General features: G+C 37.0%; 1 protein-coding gene across 8 annotated transcripts in view; it reads right to left on the bottom strand.

The window, feature by feature from the left end:
• PLCH2 (phospholipase C eta 2) overlaps positions 1-16,996 on the bottom strand; it is a 421,543-nt gene that overhangs the window by 64,286 nt on the left and 340,261 nt on the right. For all 8 annotated transcript variants that reach the window (XM_072427173.1, XM_072427172.1, XM_072427175.1 and 5 more), the window contains 3 exons: positions 16,840-16,960; positions 14,839-15,010; positions 10,199-10,306 (listed from right to left, as the gene is read on the bottom strand). In XM_072427173.1, coding sequence (XP_072283274.1) covers positions 10,199-10,306; positions 14,839-15,010; positions 16,840-16,960 — 401 coding nt within the window. The remainder of the gene's footprint in view (positions 1-10,198; positions 10,307-14,838; positions 15,011-16,839; positions 16,961-16,996) is intronic.

The following is a 16,996-nucleotide window of genomic DNA, read 5'->3' as shown; positions in this document are numbered from 1 at the left end:
AGTTTGCAGAAATATCTCTACTCCCTGATAACCATTGTTAATGGAAGCACTGTGGGGTACAACAGATGTTCGGACCACTGGAGATCTGGACCACCGCTCTCAGACAGAGTGCAGCAGTGCAATTTTCCAGTGTGCAACCAATGTAAGGCTGCTATGCATAAGACTGGGCACCAATATTTAAAAAAATACAAATTAATCGATTCATTTTTTGTAGCTGCATTTCATTGGAAAGCAAGTTAAAAAATAAATGACCTATGAGGAATATATTTTATACATGTTGTGTAGATAAGATTGTGAGCAGACTAGTGATTTGAAGAATTACAGAAACTTGCATATATTTAAGTGCTTTTACCTAAATGTCAGGACCACCATTCCAAGCAGTGACAGAAATATAAAATAATTTCTATCTAGAGACTTTCATCAAAGTAAAAGGTAAAACCTTCCATTCGTTAGCATTGAATACATTTTCATAAATCTCCTCTCAAACTGCTCTTGAATAATGGGATCGGTTTGAGAAGTTCTAACATTTACAGATTAATATTTTAAATGTTGCTGTCAGAAAAGAGCAATATTTGAACTTTTTCGGATGGTTATTCATGCTTTAGATAGGCTGGAGAAATACAATAGCTTGGCATGAATCGGTTAGGAGTTTAACATCCGCAGAACTAAATATCTTCCGGCAAAAAAAGAAAATTGACTGATAATGGAGAAATACTAAAAAGAGAAACTAAAATCCATTCTATTTTACTGAATAATTGCAAAGCTCGTCCCAAACAATGGCATTATTAGCCTTCGCCTAACCCTCATCCAGAGATATGTCACAACCACTAATAATTCTGACTAGTGAACTTTAATTATATGATGATTTCATGACGTCTGCCTACTCCAGATGAACCAGTTTGATAGATGCACTCAATTGCTAAGGCTATGATTTAATAAATAACAGAAATCCTCTTAAAGTGGACCTGAACTTGGAGAGTGAAGAATTGTGATCTTTTAGGGCACACGAAGAAATGTAAATTGTGTCTAAGCAGCAGCATGCACAAGTAAGATTTTGCAAGAAATTGCAGCGCACCTCAAATGGTCAGATTCCTGATGTGTAGCCTCATAGCCGTATATCTGCAGCTTGAGATCATCTAAGGCGCTGGTGTTTGCTAGGCTCACTAGATTTTATGGTGTCATTCCTATGTTGCCTATTCTTCTCCTAAAGCCTTTCTAGGGAGGAAACTTGATGGACTTGGATCAGTTTTTTTTTTTTTTACCCCAGCACAGATCATGTTATGAGGGGGGCAGATCTGATATAAGGGGGGGGGGGGGAAATTCTACTTTTCTTCCATACAGAGACAAAGGGCCTGATTTACTCAAGCTCTCCAAGGCTGGAAAAGATACTAAAGCAAGAGCTTTAATAAATCAGACCCATAGTGGAGAACATAGCATCATAAATCAGAAAGGGAGAAAAGATCAATGCAGGGAGACCCCCAATCAATACTAGTGACTAGCCTTTTGCTTTTCAGGAGCACGTCAATTGTTATGTTTTGGGTTGCTATCTGAAACCATCAACCAGTTCACTACACATGTGTATATTGTATTTATGTATAATGTAATAATTGCATCTGTAAAATATTTTTGAGACAAATATGAAATACGCACATACTGTATATTTAATATTTACCCTTTTGACCAGAGCATGCTGCAAACATAAATCTGGTATTTCAGGTTTTGTAGAGCTGGTTTACGGCTGAATTGTGAACGAAGACCTAAACATTCTGGACTGGAGCAATACAAATCCCTCCTCCTTTGCTTTAGAGATAGGGTTGTCCTAAACTTCAGTATTCAGAAGCTGTTGGTAAAGGTTCAGCTAGTGCTAGGCTTTCTAATTAGGCAGCCCAGTATGGACAGTGCACACTGAAACATTGAAGATGTAAATATTTATTATTTGTGAGAAAAATAATTAATACTGTAGTTCTACAGTAGTGTAGTAGTTGGGAGTCCAATGGTCAGCCTACTTTTGTTAAAAATACCAAAAAGCCATATGTGATTGTTTGCTATGGCGCTCAGTATATAAACTCTATATGGGTAACTTTACTATCCAGCTGCAAATCACATTTAATTACAGATCCTCTGCTAAGCCTTGATCTGGCATTATTTGTCAGGACTCAAATTTGTTGCTCACTGCTTTGTTTTCTATGAGGACAATAATTTGAAATATATTTCGCTTACAAATGCTTTTCTGTTCTACCATTTATATTATTGCTAGGAACTGCTGCAGGCATGCAATCTCTGTCTCAGCTAATAAACCTGCTGCACAAACATTTTATAGAAGGTCAGAACTCATCGGCAATAGAAAAAGTATGTGAGTTTACAAATAGAAAATATAAGTGTTGTATTCAAAATCAGTGCTGGTGAATGGCAATGCGGTACATTTTTGGCATTAACTCTTTTGCAGTAGCGCTGTAGACCAAGTAAAGTACTGCACAGCAATAATGATGCAAGATGGGGAAGCGGTGAGCAGCATTAATGCCGTAGATAAAATTAGATCTGAGCCATGATAATTCTTCAGGGCAGCACAGCTATATTGGTGCAAGAAGGAGAGGTGCTAAGAAAGATGAAAACTGTAGCTGAAATTAGGTCTCAGCCATGATGGTTCCTAATAGGGGGTCACTGGTGCTGGACACCAGTAATGCTGCAGGCTAAGATCTTAATGCTGATAGATCCAAGTCCTGACGCAGGGTGCACTCAATAAAGTAGGTAATCAACTATAATGGTTAAATTAGAGAAATATACTTGATTAAGGGTTAGGTCTGGTATAAGTGGTTAGGATGGTTTGGGTTTGTAATAGTTTTAGATTTTGGATTTCCAGCAAGCCTAAGGGGTAATTATTAGGGTCAGGCTAGCGGCTAGGAATATGTTACAGGCTATGGTATTCTATTTAAAGGCGTAAATAGGGCAAAAGGCAAACACAATCTCTCCAATTAGACTCATCCTCTAGTAGGATCTGAGTATGATCCAGCGGGAGCAGCAGAAACAAGATATATTTTATTAGTAAATGTAATTCAGCATGTTTTGGGGGTTTAATGCACCACTTCATCGGGGCTGTGAAGCCCAACCAAGGCAGAATGTTGAACTCACGAGAATTAAAAGATATTGAAAATACAATGATAACATCTTGAAGGCTTCAGTAGATTTCCTTTTTTTCTGTTGAGATATGCTTTTTATGTCTGAGGTACAGTAGATCTGTTTATTAATACCAAGGTGCACAAGAGAGAAAAAAAAAAGAGCATGCAGCCAGAATTGACAACAATTTCAGGTCAGGATCTGTTCCAACGATAAGAAACCACATAACTAGCATGTCTACAGTATGGAAAAAGCACACAGAAGTCACAGCTGTATCTGAAATCACACTGTGTTACCAAACCTTCTTCTATGCTGGGAAAATAGTAATCATGGAAGCAGAGGATGGACTGTAATGGGTATTATTCTTTTTTTAGATGCTGTCAGATCATGACAATTTTTTTAGGACTACAGTGAATAGGTCAGTAAATTAAGCAATTTTAAGCATACATTTCTCGTTAATTGGAGAAATGTGCCAAACTGAGAATTGTATATTTAATAAAAAAAAAAATAAAAAAAAAAGAGAAGATGTCAACTTTATAGGATCAGTACACCAAAAACCAATATTTTAATGGTAAGCAAAAGCTGTACTTTTCAAGTCTGCTCTATAGCAAATAAATGTGCCACATTGTTCTATTTTACTGCATGTTTAATGTAATGGTGATTATTTCATTAGGCTGTTTGCAAATGAAAGCAAACACTTAAATGTTTACATGGTATAATATGGTATTTGAAAGCTGATAAGCCGGATTGATGGCATGATAATTCTGTTTTATCCTTCAATACAATGACCTACCCATGAGTTCCTTCTTCTATGCTGGGAAAACAGTGATCAGAGGATGGACTGTAAAGGGCATTATTCTTTTTTTTTAGATGCTGTCAGATCATGACAATTTTTTTTGGACTACAATGAATAGGTCAGTAAATAAGCAATGTTAAGCATTAATTTCTCGTTAGGCTGTTTTCAAATAAAAGCAAACACTTCAGTGTTGACAGGGTATAATATGGTATTAGGTAGGTCGTTGTATTCAATACAATGACCTACATTTGAGTCCCTTTCCTCTGCCAGTAATACATGGACCAGAGAAGCTGCTTTTTTAAATTTTTTATTACATGTAATTTTGTATCTCTCACTCCAACACATTGTCTCCTTACTTTTGGTAAAAAAAAAAAAAGCAGATCTACCTAATTTTACAAAACAGAGCCCAGCATCCTGTTGCTAATCACAGAATAAATTTAGCCTGAATCCCAGTCCATACTACAATTGTCATTTCAGTCTAATCCACCCCAGTAGCTCACAGCCATTTTCCCAGATAGCATCTGGTAACATGATGGATTTCTGCTGTTTGTCACCCCATTGTCACTATGCAGACCTGCAAGCATTGCATCACAAGGGTTCAAGACACCTAGCGAGGGAAGAAACATGGTTGGCTTTTAGGTGACGGGTCAAGGGATGTGTACAGTACCTTCCACTTCATATACGCATGCAACGATGAGCAGGAAAAACAAAAAGACAGACCAGAAAGCAAAAGTCAAACATCACACTTTATCACATAATAGCCAAAAGTACACACACAAGAAATAGAAGCATTACGTCTGTGCCGCATTGATTTCTTCACTCTAACCACTTCACAATATCAGCTTGTATATTTGTACAGCATTAAACAATTTAGTGTATTGAAAGCCAGCATGTAGAGTCTAGAGAATGTACTTCACTTAATTAGTAATGGTAGTAATGTATGTTATATACCACACAAAGGCTGTAAGTGTCTCTTTGGTACCTTTGGCAAAATACCCTTTAAAGGGATCATTTACTAGTTATAAATATTTATGTCAATTGTGAAATGAGGAATTATATAACTATTAAGCTCATAGGTTTACTCTTTAATATGTTTTCCAGGCTATCCTTATCTGCCTTGCTAAAAAAAGGATGTAGTTTACAGAGCTCAATAGCAAATGAATGAACAGTGACTCCTTCTCCTTGCACAGCTCCATATGCAAAACACAATCAGAGATTCAGCAAGAAACCATTGTGATGTAGATTTTCTTTAGAAATCCTGAAATGTTTTGTAAATTTAGTCTCATAATTGTATCATATAATAAACATTTGTGGGACAAAGAATTTTATTTTACCTTTATTTTACCAGATATAAAAGTTAAATATAAACATTTTTTTTTAAATTAAGGTAACCTTGTTTCAAAACCATTTCTCTTAAATGTTAGTAAAAAAAACTATCCCGTTCTTTATATAAGTAACCTGTATACATTAAAAGTGGAATTCACATTTCATATTTCCTTAAAAATCCCTGTAGTTCCATTCCTGTCAATGCCTGCAACTCTCTCTGGTCAGCAGACCACCTGAATATAATGAATGACCAGGTGTTTCCATCAATTGACTTTTTTTTCCTGATGGCACAGACATATTCCAAGATGGCAATGCCAGGATTTATAAGGCTCAGATTGTTAAATAAAAAAAGAGGTTTAGGGAACATGAGACATCATTTTCACACATGCATTGGCCACCACAGAGTCCGGACCTCAACCCCATTGAGAATCTTTAGGAAGTACTGGAGAAGACTTTACACAGTGGTCCGATTCCCCCATTATCAATGCAAGATCTTGGAGAAAAGCTAATGTGGAATAAAATGTTATAACATTGCATACGCCTAACAAAACAGTGCTGCAGCAATACTACACTGTCTGCATTTGCCCAAAGCAAAGTCTGAAAATGTCCCACAATATATACCTAAAAATCTACATTGATAAGGGAACATAATGGGTAATGAACATTACAAAGAAAATTAAGTCACTATTGCCATTTAAACATTACGTAAATCAGAAAAAGGTTTGCAGTCTATGGAATCTGGGCAAAGTTTGGATTTCTATCCAATAGGAGAGATTCCTATCTAGAAAAATCTGAAACTTTTCAGCTTGTTTCTCAATCAAACAAAACACCAGGTATATGAGACTTACCAGAAACAACAGATGCAGGGGATTTAGAAATTCAACGCAGCAATCTGCTGTATTTACTGTATATGTCATAATGTAGGCGAGATGCACAAAGTGAACGCTGACCGCAATATCACCCCACATCCATGATATTACTAGTCAGTAAAAGCACCATTGTCTAGACAGGAGTAATATCCCCATTTCCAATAACTCCAGTGTGTTACATAATAAAACACTTTCAGATATTGAAAAAAATATCTTTACATCAGTGTTTGCATTGCAATAGATAATGCAACAGACAGGTCAACATAATAAAGGCTGTTTCTCCATTTCAAACTATCTATGATAGAACACATTTTTTTCAGAGTGGAATTTGAACTTTGCACTTAAACATCAAACTTTTCTATGCCCAATGCAGAACTGGCACAATAAGCACAATGCACTCTTCATCCCTGTACTTAGAGATGGAGCATAGAGAAGTCAGTACACATTGCATATTGTGAATCGCGTAAAGTCAACTAACTTCTTTACATCATGAGGACAAAGTGCAAGTTCTTATTCAACCACATTTAAGTCTTCTAGGTCATTTAAGTCTTCTGTCTCTCTAGTTTCCATTGTCAATAATAATGGGAACTAATAAAAGATAATGAATTCTCTGACTTTCAATTGTCAAGAATAATGGGAACTAGTACAAGATAATGAATGCATGCATTGTGGGCCTTTTTGGAAGTTTCTTTGAAAATAGGAGAATATAGACTTTAGAATAATAAATGGGGGAATTATGGAACATAATATAGAAGATAAAGCTGAACAGTCTCAAGCTTCACTGGTAATACAGGTTTATTCCTGCCTAAATCTATCCCCTTTTTTTTAAGCTAAAGAAAAAGGGGCCTCTTTGCTAAGTGAGAGGGAGTACGGGAAAAACGGCAATCACTGAGAGGCAAAACAGTTCATATAAAGAGGAGTTAACTCACCTCCTGTCAGGCTCAGGACCGAAATAAGGTACCCAGGGCTTTGGCTACCATGAATGACTGACATGTTTTGTTAATTTTCTTTATAATGGTGATGACTACATGTATTTTTGTATGTGTGTCCCCCCCCCCCCCCCACCCCCCCAGACCTGGTAAATAACCACTAAGAATAATTTACATTTTTCAGACGTAAGGTGCACATGGACAGGGCAGTTGATGGAACAGTAAAAATATAAAAAAAAAAAAAAAAAAAAGGAGTTATCAATTGTTACAAAGCAACTCTTAGTAACCGTTTCTCTTCTAAGCTTAACCTCAAAACCCTCTACTTAGCCATACATAGGAGAAAGGTTGGAGACCTGCCTATTCTTTACTGCAGTTAAATAATACAGCTTGGTCTCATTCCTACCTTCAACATGTTATTTGATAGGGTAGGTGGGGGAACATATCAACGAGTTTACCCCATGAGCTTTCCACAATGTGTTTGATATTTTAATGAACACATTTGCATTGAACTGAATTTGGATTTAAAGTAAAATAATGAAATGTAATGGGTTGGCAATATGCTATTCTTTTTCCAGTCTCTAGATCATTACAAACTTTTTATACCAGAGCTTGAGCATTTTTCTCTTTTTTTTTTTTTTTAATTCATTCTATATCAAACTATTGTTGAACTTTATTTTCTCTGAAAATTGCTGCATGTGACCACAAGCCCTTTTGCTCATCATTTGAACCTCTGTGTTGTCCTTTTCATTCCAATGATGCCCAGATCTGCAGCATATGCCATACAGAACTAAACATCATTTCTTGTGAAGTGGCTAGTGATAACAGGTCATTAGTCATCTTTAAGAAAGGTACAACATTTTTTCATATACGAGCTGAAGAATCTGTGGCATTTTCATCTGTGAACAGCAGCAGAAAATTAAATACATTTTCAGATCAATGAAATGTGTCTTTATGACCCACCCTGAAGAGTTTTGCCAAGAGACAATCTATTCTTCCCGTGGAGGTAAATATATGAACTGCAACAGTCATAACACATTCTCCAGAATACCAAGAGCAAAATTCCATCCCCCATCTCATTTCATGTTCATCCAAACACATCTAAGGGAGGGAGATCTCCTGTCTCATACAAGAGCTTAAAGGATCTATGTCCTATTGCTAAATTCATTAAGCCACCCAGCCCTCTTGTCAACTCAAGATCAAGAAGAGGCAAATCCGGCAACTGAAGGGATTTGATGAAAACCAAGAACACTAAAGGAATATGAGAGATGGAAGTTAAAAGTTAGCGCCTGGAGAGAATGAGGAAATGCTTCATAAAAACCAATCCAAATATAGATAGAATGGTGATAGCTCGAAGGTGGACAAATAGACAAAACAATTATCTGTGTTTGTTCTGATGAACAAAAGCAATATTATACATAAAACCTGTACAATTCATGTACATCAGTAATCAAGGTAAGAGTTAGCATTTGGGGATCGGCCAATTTAAACATTAACAATTAGCAATTATGTAAGTGGGAACCAATACCGGCAGGCAATGTTCTAAATTAACCCATAAATGAGAAAGTGCAAAGTATACCAGTTACAGGTGCCTGCCAGTGCCCCTGATCCACTAAAGGGTACCCAGGGACCACCAATCAAGGGGGGTTCTTTTCATTACAAATAATTAGTTATGCATCCTGGTTACCTTCAGTTGGATACACTGTTGACCAGTCACTGTGATGGACTAACTTATAGGTCAACAGTAAGGTGAATCTAGAGGGAACAATGAAGCAGCACAGGAATTTTTTGATGTCCTGGGGGTGCTATACAATGGATCTGAAGCAGAACATAGACATCTGGAAGTGTTTTTTAACTGGTTTGAGTGGTGCCTATTTTCCATATTCTACCAGCAAATTTGATTTTAGTGGTAATAGTTATTGTTGTTACTCTTTTGCACCAAAGGCATGCATAGCTTTAATTCTGAGTCATTACGACTTTATTTTCATCTGTAAGTCAATTATAACAAGATATTACTGACAACATTAGTTAGAGGAATGTTACTTCTTATTATGTGCAATAACTTTGACAATTTTTAATAAAGTGATAATCAAGTCTCCAAAACTACATGATGATTTAATTGAGCTGTGCTTAAAATGGACAGCATGTGTTTGGATAGAGTGCTACAGAGTGTTACATGTTGGTTTAGTTGGACCCTGTCCTAAAAGATACGGACATGAAAGGCAGGGAGTGCAATTAACCCTGAGGGAGGGGGGTACAGCAAAACCACATCCACCCCCTATTTTCTAACAATTCATTACAACTTTCTACATAGAATGAGAATGTCATGCACAGCTCAGTGATGGTAGCCAGGATATGTGGTCACATATTACTTAAGCTCCAGGCAGGGATGGATTATCTTCAATAGAGCCTAAAGGTTGATAAGAAGTTTTATACACAAATTTCCAAGACATTTTCAAGGTAAATTGTCCATACCCTGACTATATTGCATGAGAACTGTAAATAATTGCATTATTGTAATGTTCCATCTACTTGTATTTTAATTTGCTGCAAACATGAGAGACACCACTTTACAGGCCCTATGGCTTTTGTAACTGCCCCAACTCCTGCCCCTCATCAACCCACCTTAGTAACTCTCTTCCTCCACCTATCAGCTTACAGGGTGGACACTCCCATAGGAAGCCATTATGGCGTATTTCTGAAGATTTGGATAAAATGATATATAGGTAATTATATACACTGGCTAAACAATTAATTTTTAATATTTAGATTTAGACTTTGATTATGTGGCAAGTATCTGTTAGCGAACCAAAGGTTATTTATATTTGCTTGGAGTGGTCTTTTAAAAATATATTTTTATATATCACACTGTAAATGCCAAGAACATTAACTGTTTAATGCTGTACTTAGATTGCACTACATCCTTTATTATGTGTCTGAAATAAACAAAGGTTTATATACTTAAGCTGATGGATATGGCCGATTACATCAAAGAATGTTTAATGGTTTTAAATCTCGTCTGTGACGTCTACATTTGAAAATGTAAGGGTAACTGTGACATGTTTCCTAAATGTAATTAAAAATCCATTATCCCCTGTAATTCAGACACAGTGATCTTTCACATATACATGGCCTTTTTTTAAGACATACAGTTATAGCTTACATACATCGCCATTTATGAGTTTACAATCTTCATCAATCTCATCAGCGCTGTCCTCATCAGAGACCTCCCCTTCTTCTGCGTCATCACTAATACTGGCTGGCAGCTTCTTCCCCTGGAAGAGACACAATGACAGCAACTTTTAGTAACAGATATAGTATGCTGTGTGCCACCTATGGAGACAAGCAGGCTAAAGAACCAAAATGTATACAAGAAAACTGCTTTGATTTTTTTTTTTTTTTTTATCTCTGTGCATCAAGTTTTGTGACCCAGGCATTGCTGCCTAACTGCACAACTGGATCCTCCACCTCCAATTCTGCAGTCTGCTGATTGTATAGCAAAGGAGCAGCATCATTCAGGTTTCTGGATGCTCAGAGTGTTGCTGAAAGCATAAATTACCAGCCTGTACTTTACTGTACACTAATTCTGCTTTGCACAGCTACAAAACTGATTCTTTTCCAATAAAACTCCATGAAAATAAGTTAATAAAGCCTTATTTCCTTTACAATGCAACACCATTATGGGATGCCAATGCTCCAAACTTTCTTTTGGTCTTTTTGGTCGTCTTTTTAGTGTGTTTTGAGTAGTTATGTTGTGTATCCAGCCCAAACAAAGAGCTACAGTGGTCCAATTATGTGCTCCTTGACCCACAAAACCTTTAAATATTGATAAAAAGTAAGCGGAGTCTACCGCGCCCCACCATCTTACTTTACAGCCTGTTTAATAGACAGTTGCAGGTTTATTTCAAAGGGCAACAGAACAGTGCAATTACCAAGTGATATGGCCAGTAATGGGTAGAGATCTATATTTACAAACCCTCTAAACAACTCTTGAACAAATAATGGCTCTCCAGGGTAAAGTGATAAGTAAACTTGTTTTCTGGAATATGTCTACACACACTGTTCTTCTACCAGGGGAATTATTCCTCCTGTACAAGGATTGAGGCAGGAGCAATATGTGCTGGCTAATGACATGGGTTAAGTCCAGTGCTATTAGGAAGTTCCACTAATTAGAAAAGTATCTTTCTTACTCTACTCCATTCCTGGATGACCTCTTATTACTTATTCTAAAAGCTGACAAGCAGAGACATTGTAGAAAAAAAAAACGTACAAAATGACAGAACAATCTTCAATATCTTTTTGATCATCATCAAAGCAGATCCTGTTTAGTTACAGAAAACTTGTACTGAAAAGTGCAGCAGTGGTCATTGATTTCCTTTTAAAAATGTGAATTGTCTGGCTGTCTCTGGCCTCACTACATTTTGATTCAGTAACCCAGAACAAGTAGGCAGATCAGACGTTCTAATTTTATATTAGCTACCCTAGTTTGCATATATGCTCCAGGTCATTAACTGGCAGTAGTTATAGCGATTGGAAATTAGAATGACTTGAGAGTTCTTTTTCCTTGCTCCCTTTCTAGAACACCTTTTATCAACCTTTCCTAAGTTTTAGATCTCAGGATACACCTGATAAAAGGAATGAATTAAAGAGTGCCCTCGTTATGGTGATCATGAGGATAGATTGCCCTTTACAGTATTAGTTAAAATGTCATCCTTGTAGACAGCTAAAAGATCACTGGTGTCATTCTACTAGTTTTTGGCATTAAACTTGGAGTTGGTCAGACAGCAGGTCAATCAGCACAAGAAACCTTTAACAACTTCTGGACCCCTGGTTGGTAATGGCTGTTCTAGAAGCTGCACAGCATAAGTCATCTGGCTTTATCATGATCCAGGGGAATAAACGGATGCCATATATACACTGGTGAGTCCATGTAGCCATAGTTCCTAATAATCTGCAATACAGTGCCTAACTAGTAAGGCCTAAACCTAGTGTTGGTGTGCGAATTCAGGTTGCCCTTATATTCGACCCGAATATGGCTGTTCAAACCCGACCCAAAAAAAACAAGATTCAACGGCAAAAATTCGGATAAAAAAAATGTAAAAAATGTGTTAAAAAAAATGAATGTTTGAATTAATTTATTGAGTGTTTGTGTTTATTTAACTATTTTTTTTTACAGGTTATCCTACAAGGACATATTATCTCTTACTCTGTAACACACTTTCCAGCATAGTAATACTATGATACATTTGTTACATTTTTCTTTTATCCACTGTGAGAAAAATGTAACAAATGTATCATATTACTGTGCTTGAAAGATTGGTACAGACAGAGTAACAGATACCTCTAATGTGGGGCATCTTCTCAATGATTTCAGCGACTGCACTACTAGTACAGTGCGGCAGCAGCAAATCAGGATCGCTGTTGCAGCCCGGTAGAAAGTGTTCCTGGATAGAGTTTCTCTATCCAAGAACACATACAACTAATAAAGGGCTGCAATCTGATTGCTCTTGCCGGCCTTAATAGTCCCTTAAAATAACCCGAATTCCCCCACCATTGACTTCAATGGTGTTCAAATTCGGCATTCGATCACCCGAACAAGATCTCACTATTCGATCAAAAATCTGTCAAATCGAATAGTGAGATATTCGACTAACACTACCTAAAACCTTTAAAGCACTAGGACTTTTTTAGGATCATGATTGTGGAGATCATTTAAGATAATCATTTAAGATAATTAGTTTTACCTATTACTATTGAAAGATTTACCATTACGGGTTTAATAACCTAATGCTACAGGTTCAGTGAACCTAGTTTGAGATGAACATGAATTGATGTTTACCTTGCCAACTACCCTGATCATATATGGGTTCATTGGTTTGGCAAATGTCAGGCAGCATTCACTGCAATAGCAATTAGCTCAAGTCTAAGATCAAACCTTATCCATAATCCTCATCCCACACATATTGTATTTTATCATTCCATATTTCATGTACACCTAATGTACTTTTAAAATGTATTTAAAGATGCCTGTATATGATGCAACCTGATAATCCCAAATTCTGTGCTATATTGGTAGAAAAAGTCTAGTAGACTGCCTTGGCCCCTTAACAATGTTGCAGAGGGAAAATCACTAGATTTAGAATTTAGCTTTAACAGGGCTAGTTCCCCTAAGTTCTATTGATCTTTTGGATGTCATGGTATTGACTGGGATTTGTCATATGATGGTTATGTTGAAGTAGGTCACCGGGGAGGACTCCACTACAAAAAAAGCAAAAAGTATTCTAAGTGCTCAAATACCATTTGTGTGGAAAAAAAGGATAAACTTCACATTTATGCAATGCAATGCATAGGGAATTGTATCTTCCCTGTATAGAAAAATTCAAAGATGAGAAATGTTTGATACAAGAAATTAAGTTGTACAAAGATTTAAAATCTAAAAAAAAACTAAACTTTTAGATTAATGTAGCTAAATACATTTGAGATAAATCAAACTAAAGGATGCTGCGTGAAAGGAGCTTTGTTCTCTGTGGAAGCAGAAATTTTTATGGAGAGGTCTGACATGCTCCCTCCCAAGTAGGAGCTGGATTTCCCATAAGGCCACCTAGGCTGGAACCTGCTGCTGCTGGCCAAAAAAGGTTAAAATGTGATTATACTGAACTCACATACAGTGCAAGGGGACCTCTGTATTGAAGTCAACACTTTCCTTTCCTTTCTCCATTCTATTCACCCTATCAATTCCCTCTCTCCCCGCTTCCACTCTCCAACCCCCCAAACCCCCGCTCACTCCTGCTCTCTTCTCTCTCCCCACTCCCTCCCTCCCTTTCTTCTGTCTATCCCACTCTCTTTCCCATTTACTCTGCCCTCTTCCTTTGTATGTCTCTTTCTCTTCTCTGCTCTCTTTTTCCTTGTTCCCCCAACCCCCTTATGCCTATTTCTCACCCCCTTTTCCCGGTCCATCTCTTCTTCTCTGCATCCCCTTTCCCTCTCTCTCCTCATTTTTTTCTTGCTCTCCTTTTCTCTTTTCTCCCCTCTCCCTCTTTCTTCTCCCCCCTTCCCTTCTTCTCTGCCCCTCTGCCCCTCTTTCCCTTTCTCTTCCTTCTCCCCCATTCCCTTCTTCTCTGCCCCTCTCTCTCTTCCTTCTACCCCCCCCTAGCTGGTCTAGGGAAGCAAAAAGTATAAATTCATCCCTGTGGGTGAGCTTTCCTAACACAAGGCTATAGGTCTGACTCAGCAGAAGGCATGCTGGACCTCACAAGAGAGACCATTGTTTCTCCCCAAGTAGCAAATATCTTACTCATCTGCTACAGGTAGTGGCCAGGGTTTTTTACTCTGAGGCATTATATAGAAAACAAACACACTGAAAGAAGTCATTGGATACCTTTGGATTTTCATATCTGGAATTAGGATTGGAAGATCAATTGTACTTTAAGGTCCATGGCTGCAGCATTACAAAAAGATTGGTCCAAGCAACCAAACGAGTAATTATCATATGGAGCACTTATTTTAGGATCTGTATTTAACAATCTCACCTGATCTACCTGAGATGCAGAGCACTTTATAGATTTTCAAAAAACTGCGTCAAGCTGGTAAAGGTTGCCATTTTTTTTGTAGGACATCTGCTTTATCCAGGAAATAACATGGCTTATAGAAGAAAGGGTTTAGACTAAATCAGAATATTAAAACTTTTCACTAGTTGTATCGGTTGGGTTTAAAGCTAATCATTTCATGATAAAGTCTAAAACCCTTTGTAAAATACCCAGGTGCATTTACAGGACATGTGGTCATTTCCAACATTCATGTGCATTACCTTCACTAATATTTTCCCTTTCAGGCTTTCTGGAGAAGGAAGCTTTGTCGGATCTCCATTCATCACACAAGAGAGATCTAACTTGTCTCCAAGTATTTCAGTCAAATACTGAGCCATTTTCTTCTGCTGCATCACGCTGCAGTGGTTTTCAATTGACAAGATGACAGGATATCTAGAAAAAACACACAAGAGATTTAAAATAACTATCATAAAAGGATGATGAAGAACACAATGCAATGGTGCAAAACTGCTTCTATTATGTCCTAGAAAAAGGCCACTATTTCCCCCTGAAACTTATGACCAATAGTGGCCATTTAAAAAAGATTTAACAGCTACTCCTGACAAGGGGATTATCTCAACAACACCCAAAGTGCATTTGGTGTATAAACTTTTAACAGTAACAATGAAGTATACAGGAATCTTCAGACTTACCAAACCCTTTAATAGAACTACAAATCAAGGACAACTTCTGTCTATAGGAGTCCCTACATAATTCATTTTTATGCAAAAGAAAGATAAATATCGCTGTAAGAAGGGAAAAAAAGCCAACTAGTCAATGGTGCCAGAGTATGACATGCCCGGCACCCTAATACATAACAGATCTTATATGACCATTATGAATTATTTACAGTGAATGTAACCCAAATATTATATTTTTTTTATATTTTATAAATTTTCTCTTTTTGGGTCCAATAAACAAAACAAGTGAAAGTTTTTTGTTTTTGAGAGCTGCACAAAAATATTGTGAGCTTACAACTTCTGCTAATTGTTATTAGCTGGCAGTTTCCTCTGCGGCCTACACCCTAATTTAGGAGAATGAGGGTAAGTGTTCCCTGGTCCTAGTTCATGGATAAGGTGCACTTTTTTCAGTGCTTGACTGAAGTATCTATTGGGTGTTCATAATGATCTCACCAGAACACACCATGAAGAATAAAGCAAGGAAAGCCTTGATTTAGCACATCAACAATTTTGTTTCACTTGCTTACAGTGAACAGAACCACATAATGACAAACCATATCATGTTATCTCCAATAAGATGCTCTTCATAGTCCCAGAATGTTGGGTATTAAATTCATATGGCCATTTCACCGTAAGCAGCTGACCCACATATATTACTTAAGTACTGATCACTTCTTTCTTACCTGTAGACCTAACACACTCCCTGCCCTAGGGTCATACCATCTCTTCATCGATACAATGCAGTCAGCACTGTCAATTTAGGACAGATAGCATGTTACGGATAGGATTGTTAGGTGAAAATATGGAGAATAGATATGTCATAAAAAATAGAAGAGAAAGTTACAGTGTACTGCATTTTTGTTTATGGTTTAGATCAACTTTAATGTTTCATTTATGCCTACACATAAGTACATTCAGCAGTAGCATGGTATGCTCATTTACATGATCCATTTTCAAACAGGGAAACCATTTACTGGTTTGAATGTGCTGCTTATATCAGAAACTATCAGCATCACACTGCACTATAAAACCACATTGGATGCATGTAGCTTCATCTGTTATTTTCAACAAAATGACAATAGGACATAAACAATATCATCATAAATAAAACAATATAAAAGTAATCATCATTATCTGTTTTTGTGCTTTAGCACACTGATTATTTCTTGCTGTGCAGACAAAAGCATCAGTTGTTATACTGATAATAGCTCTTAGTCGTCCAATATCTTTAGATACAGAACTGACTCTGAGAGAATGGCCAGAAAAACAACAAAAAACATGTCTCCTTTATGGGTTCCTAACTGAGGCTCACACAGAGATAAAAATTTCATACAATCAATCAATCAGGTCTACAATTTAAGTATAGGTATGTAGCTGAAAACTTAGGTCGATTAATGGCCATTTGATTTCAGTGTAATTGATCAAAGTAAAGTTGCTATGTGTGATTCCAAAAACAGGCTTCATTTTTATATAGTGAATGAATTCTGGAGCTATTTCCAGCTTAAAACCAATATGGCAAATGAGCCATCAGCAAATACTTACTCATTTTTGATGAATGCATACTTGTTTATAGTTTCAATGACATCTTTAAAAAGGATTTTGGAAGTCAAGGTGTACCCATGGTGGACAATAGGTTCCCCATCTGGCCCATCCCAGCAGTCAACTGGAAAAAACGTCATTGTCACAATGAAACAAAGAA

Source organism: Pyxicephalus adspersus, chromosome 11 (assembly GCF_032062135.1).
Source record: "Pyxicephalus adspersus chromosome 11, UCB_Pads_2.0, whole genome shotgun sequence".
In the NCBI taxonomy this organism is placed as follows: Eukaryota; Metazoa; Chordata; class Amphibia; order Anura; family Pyxicephalidae; genus Pyxicephalus; species Pyxicephalus adspersus.
This window is presented reverse-complemented; position numbering and strand designations above follow the sequence as displayed.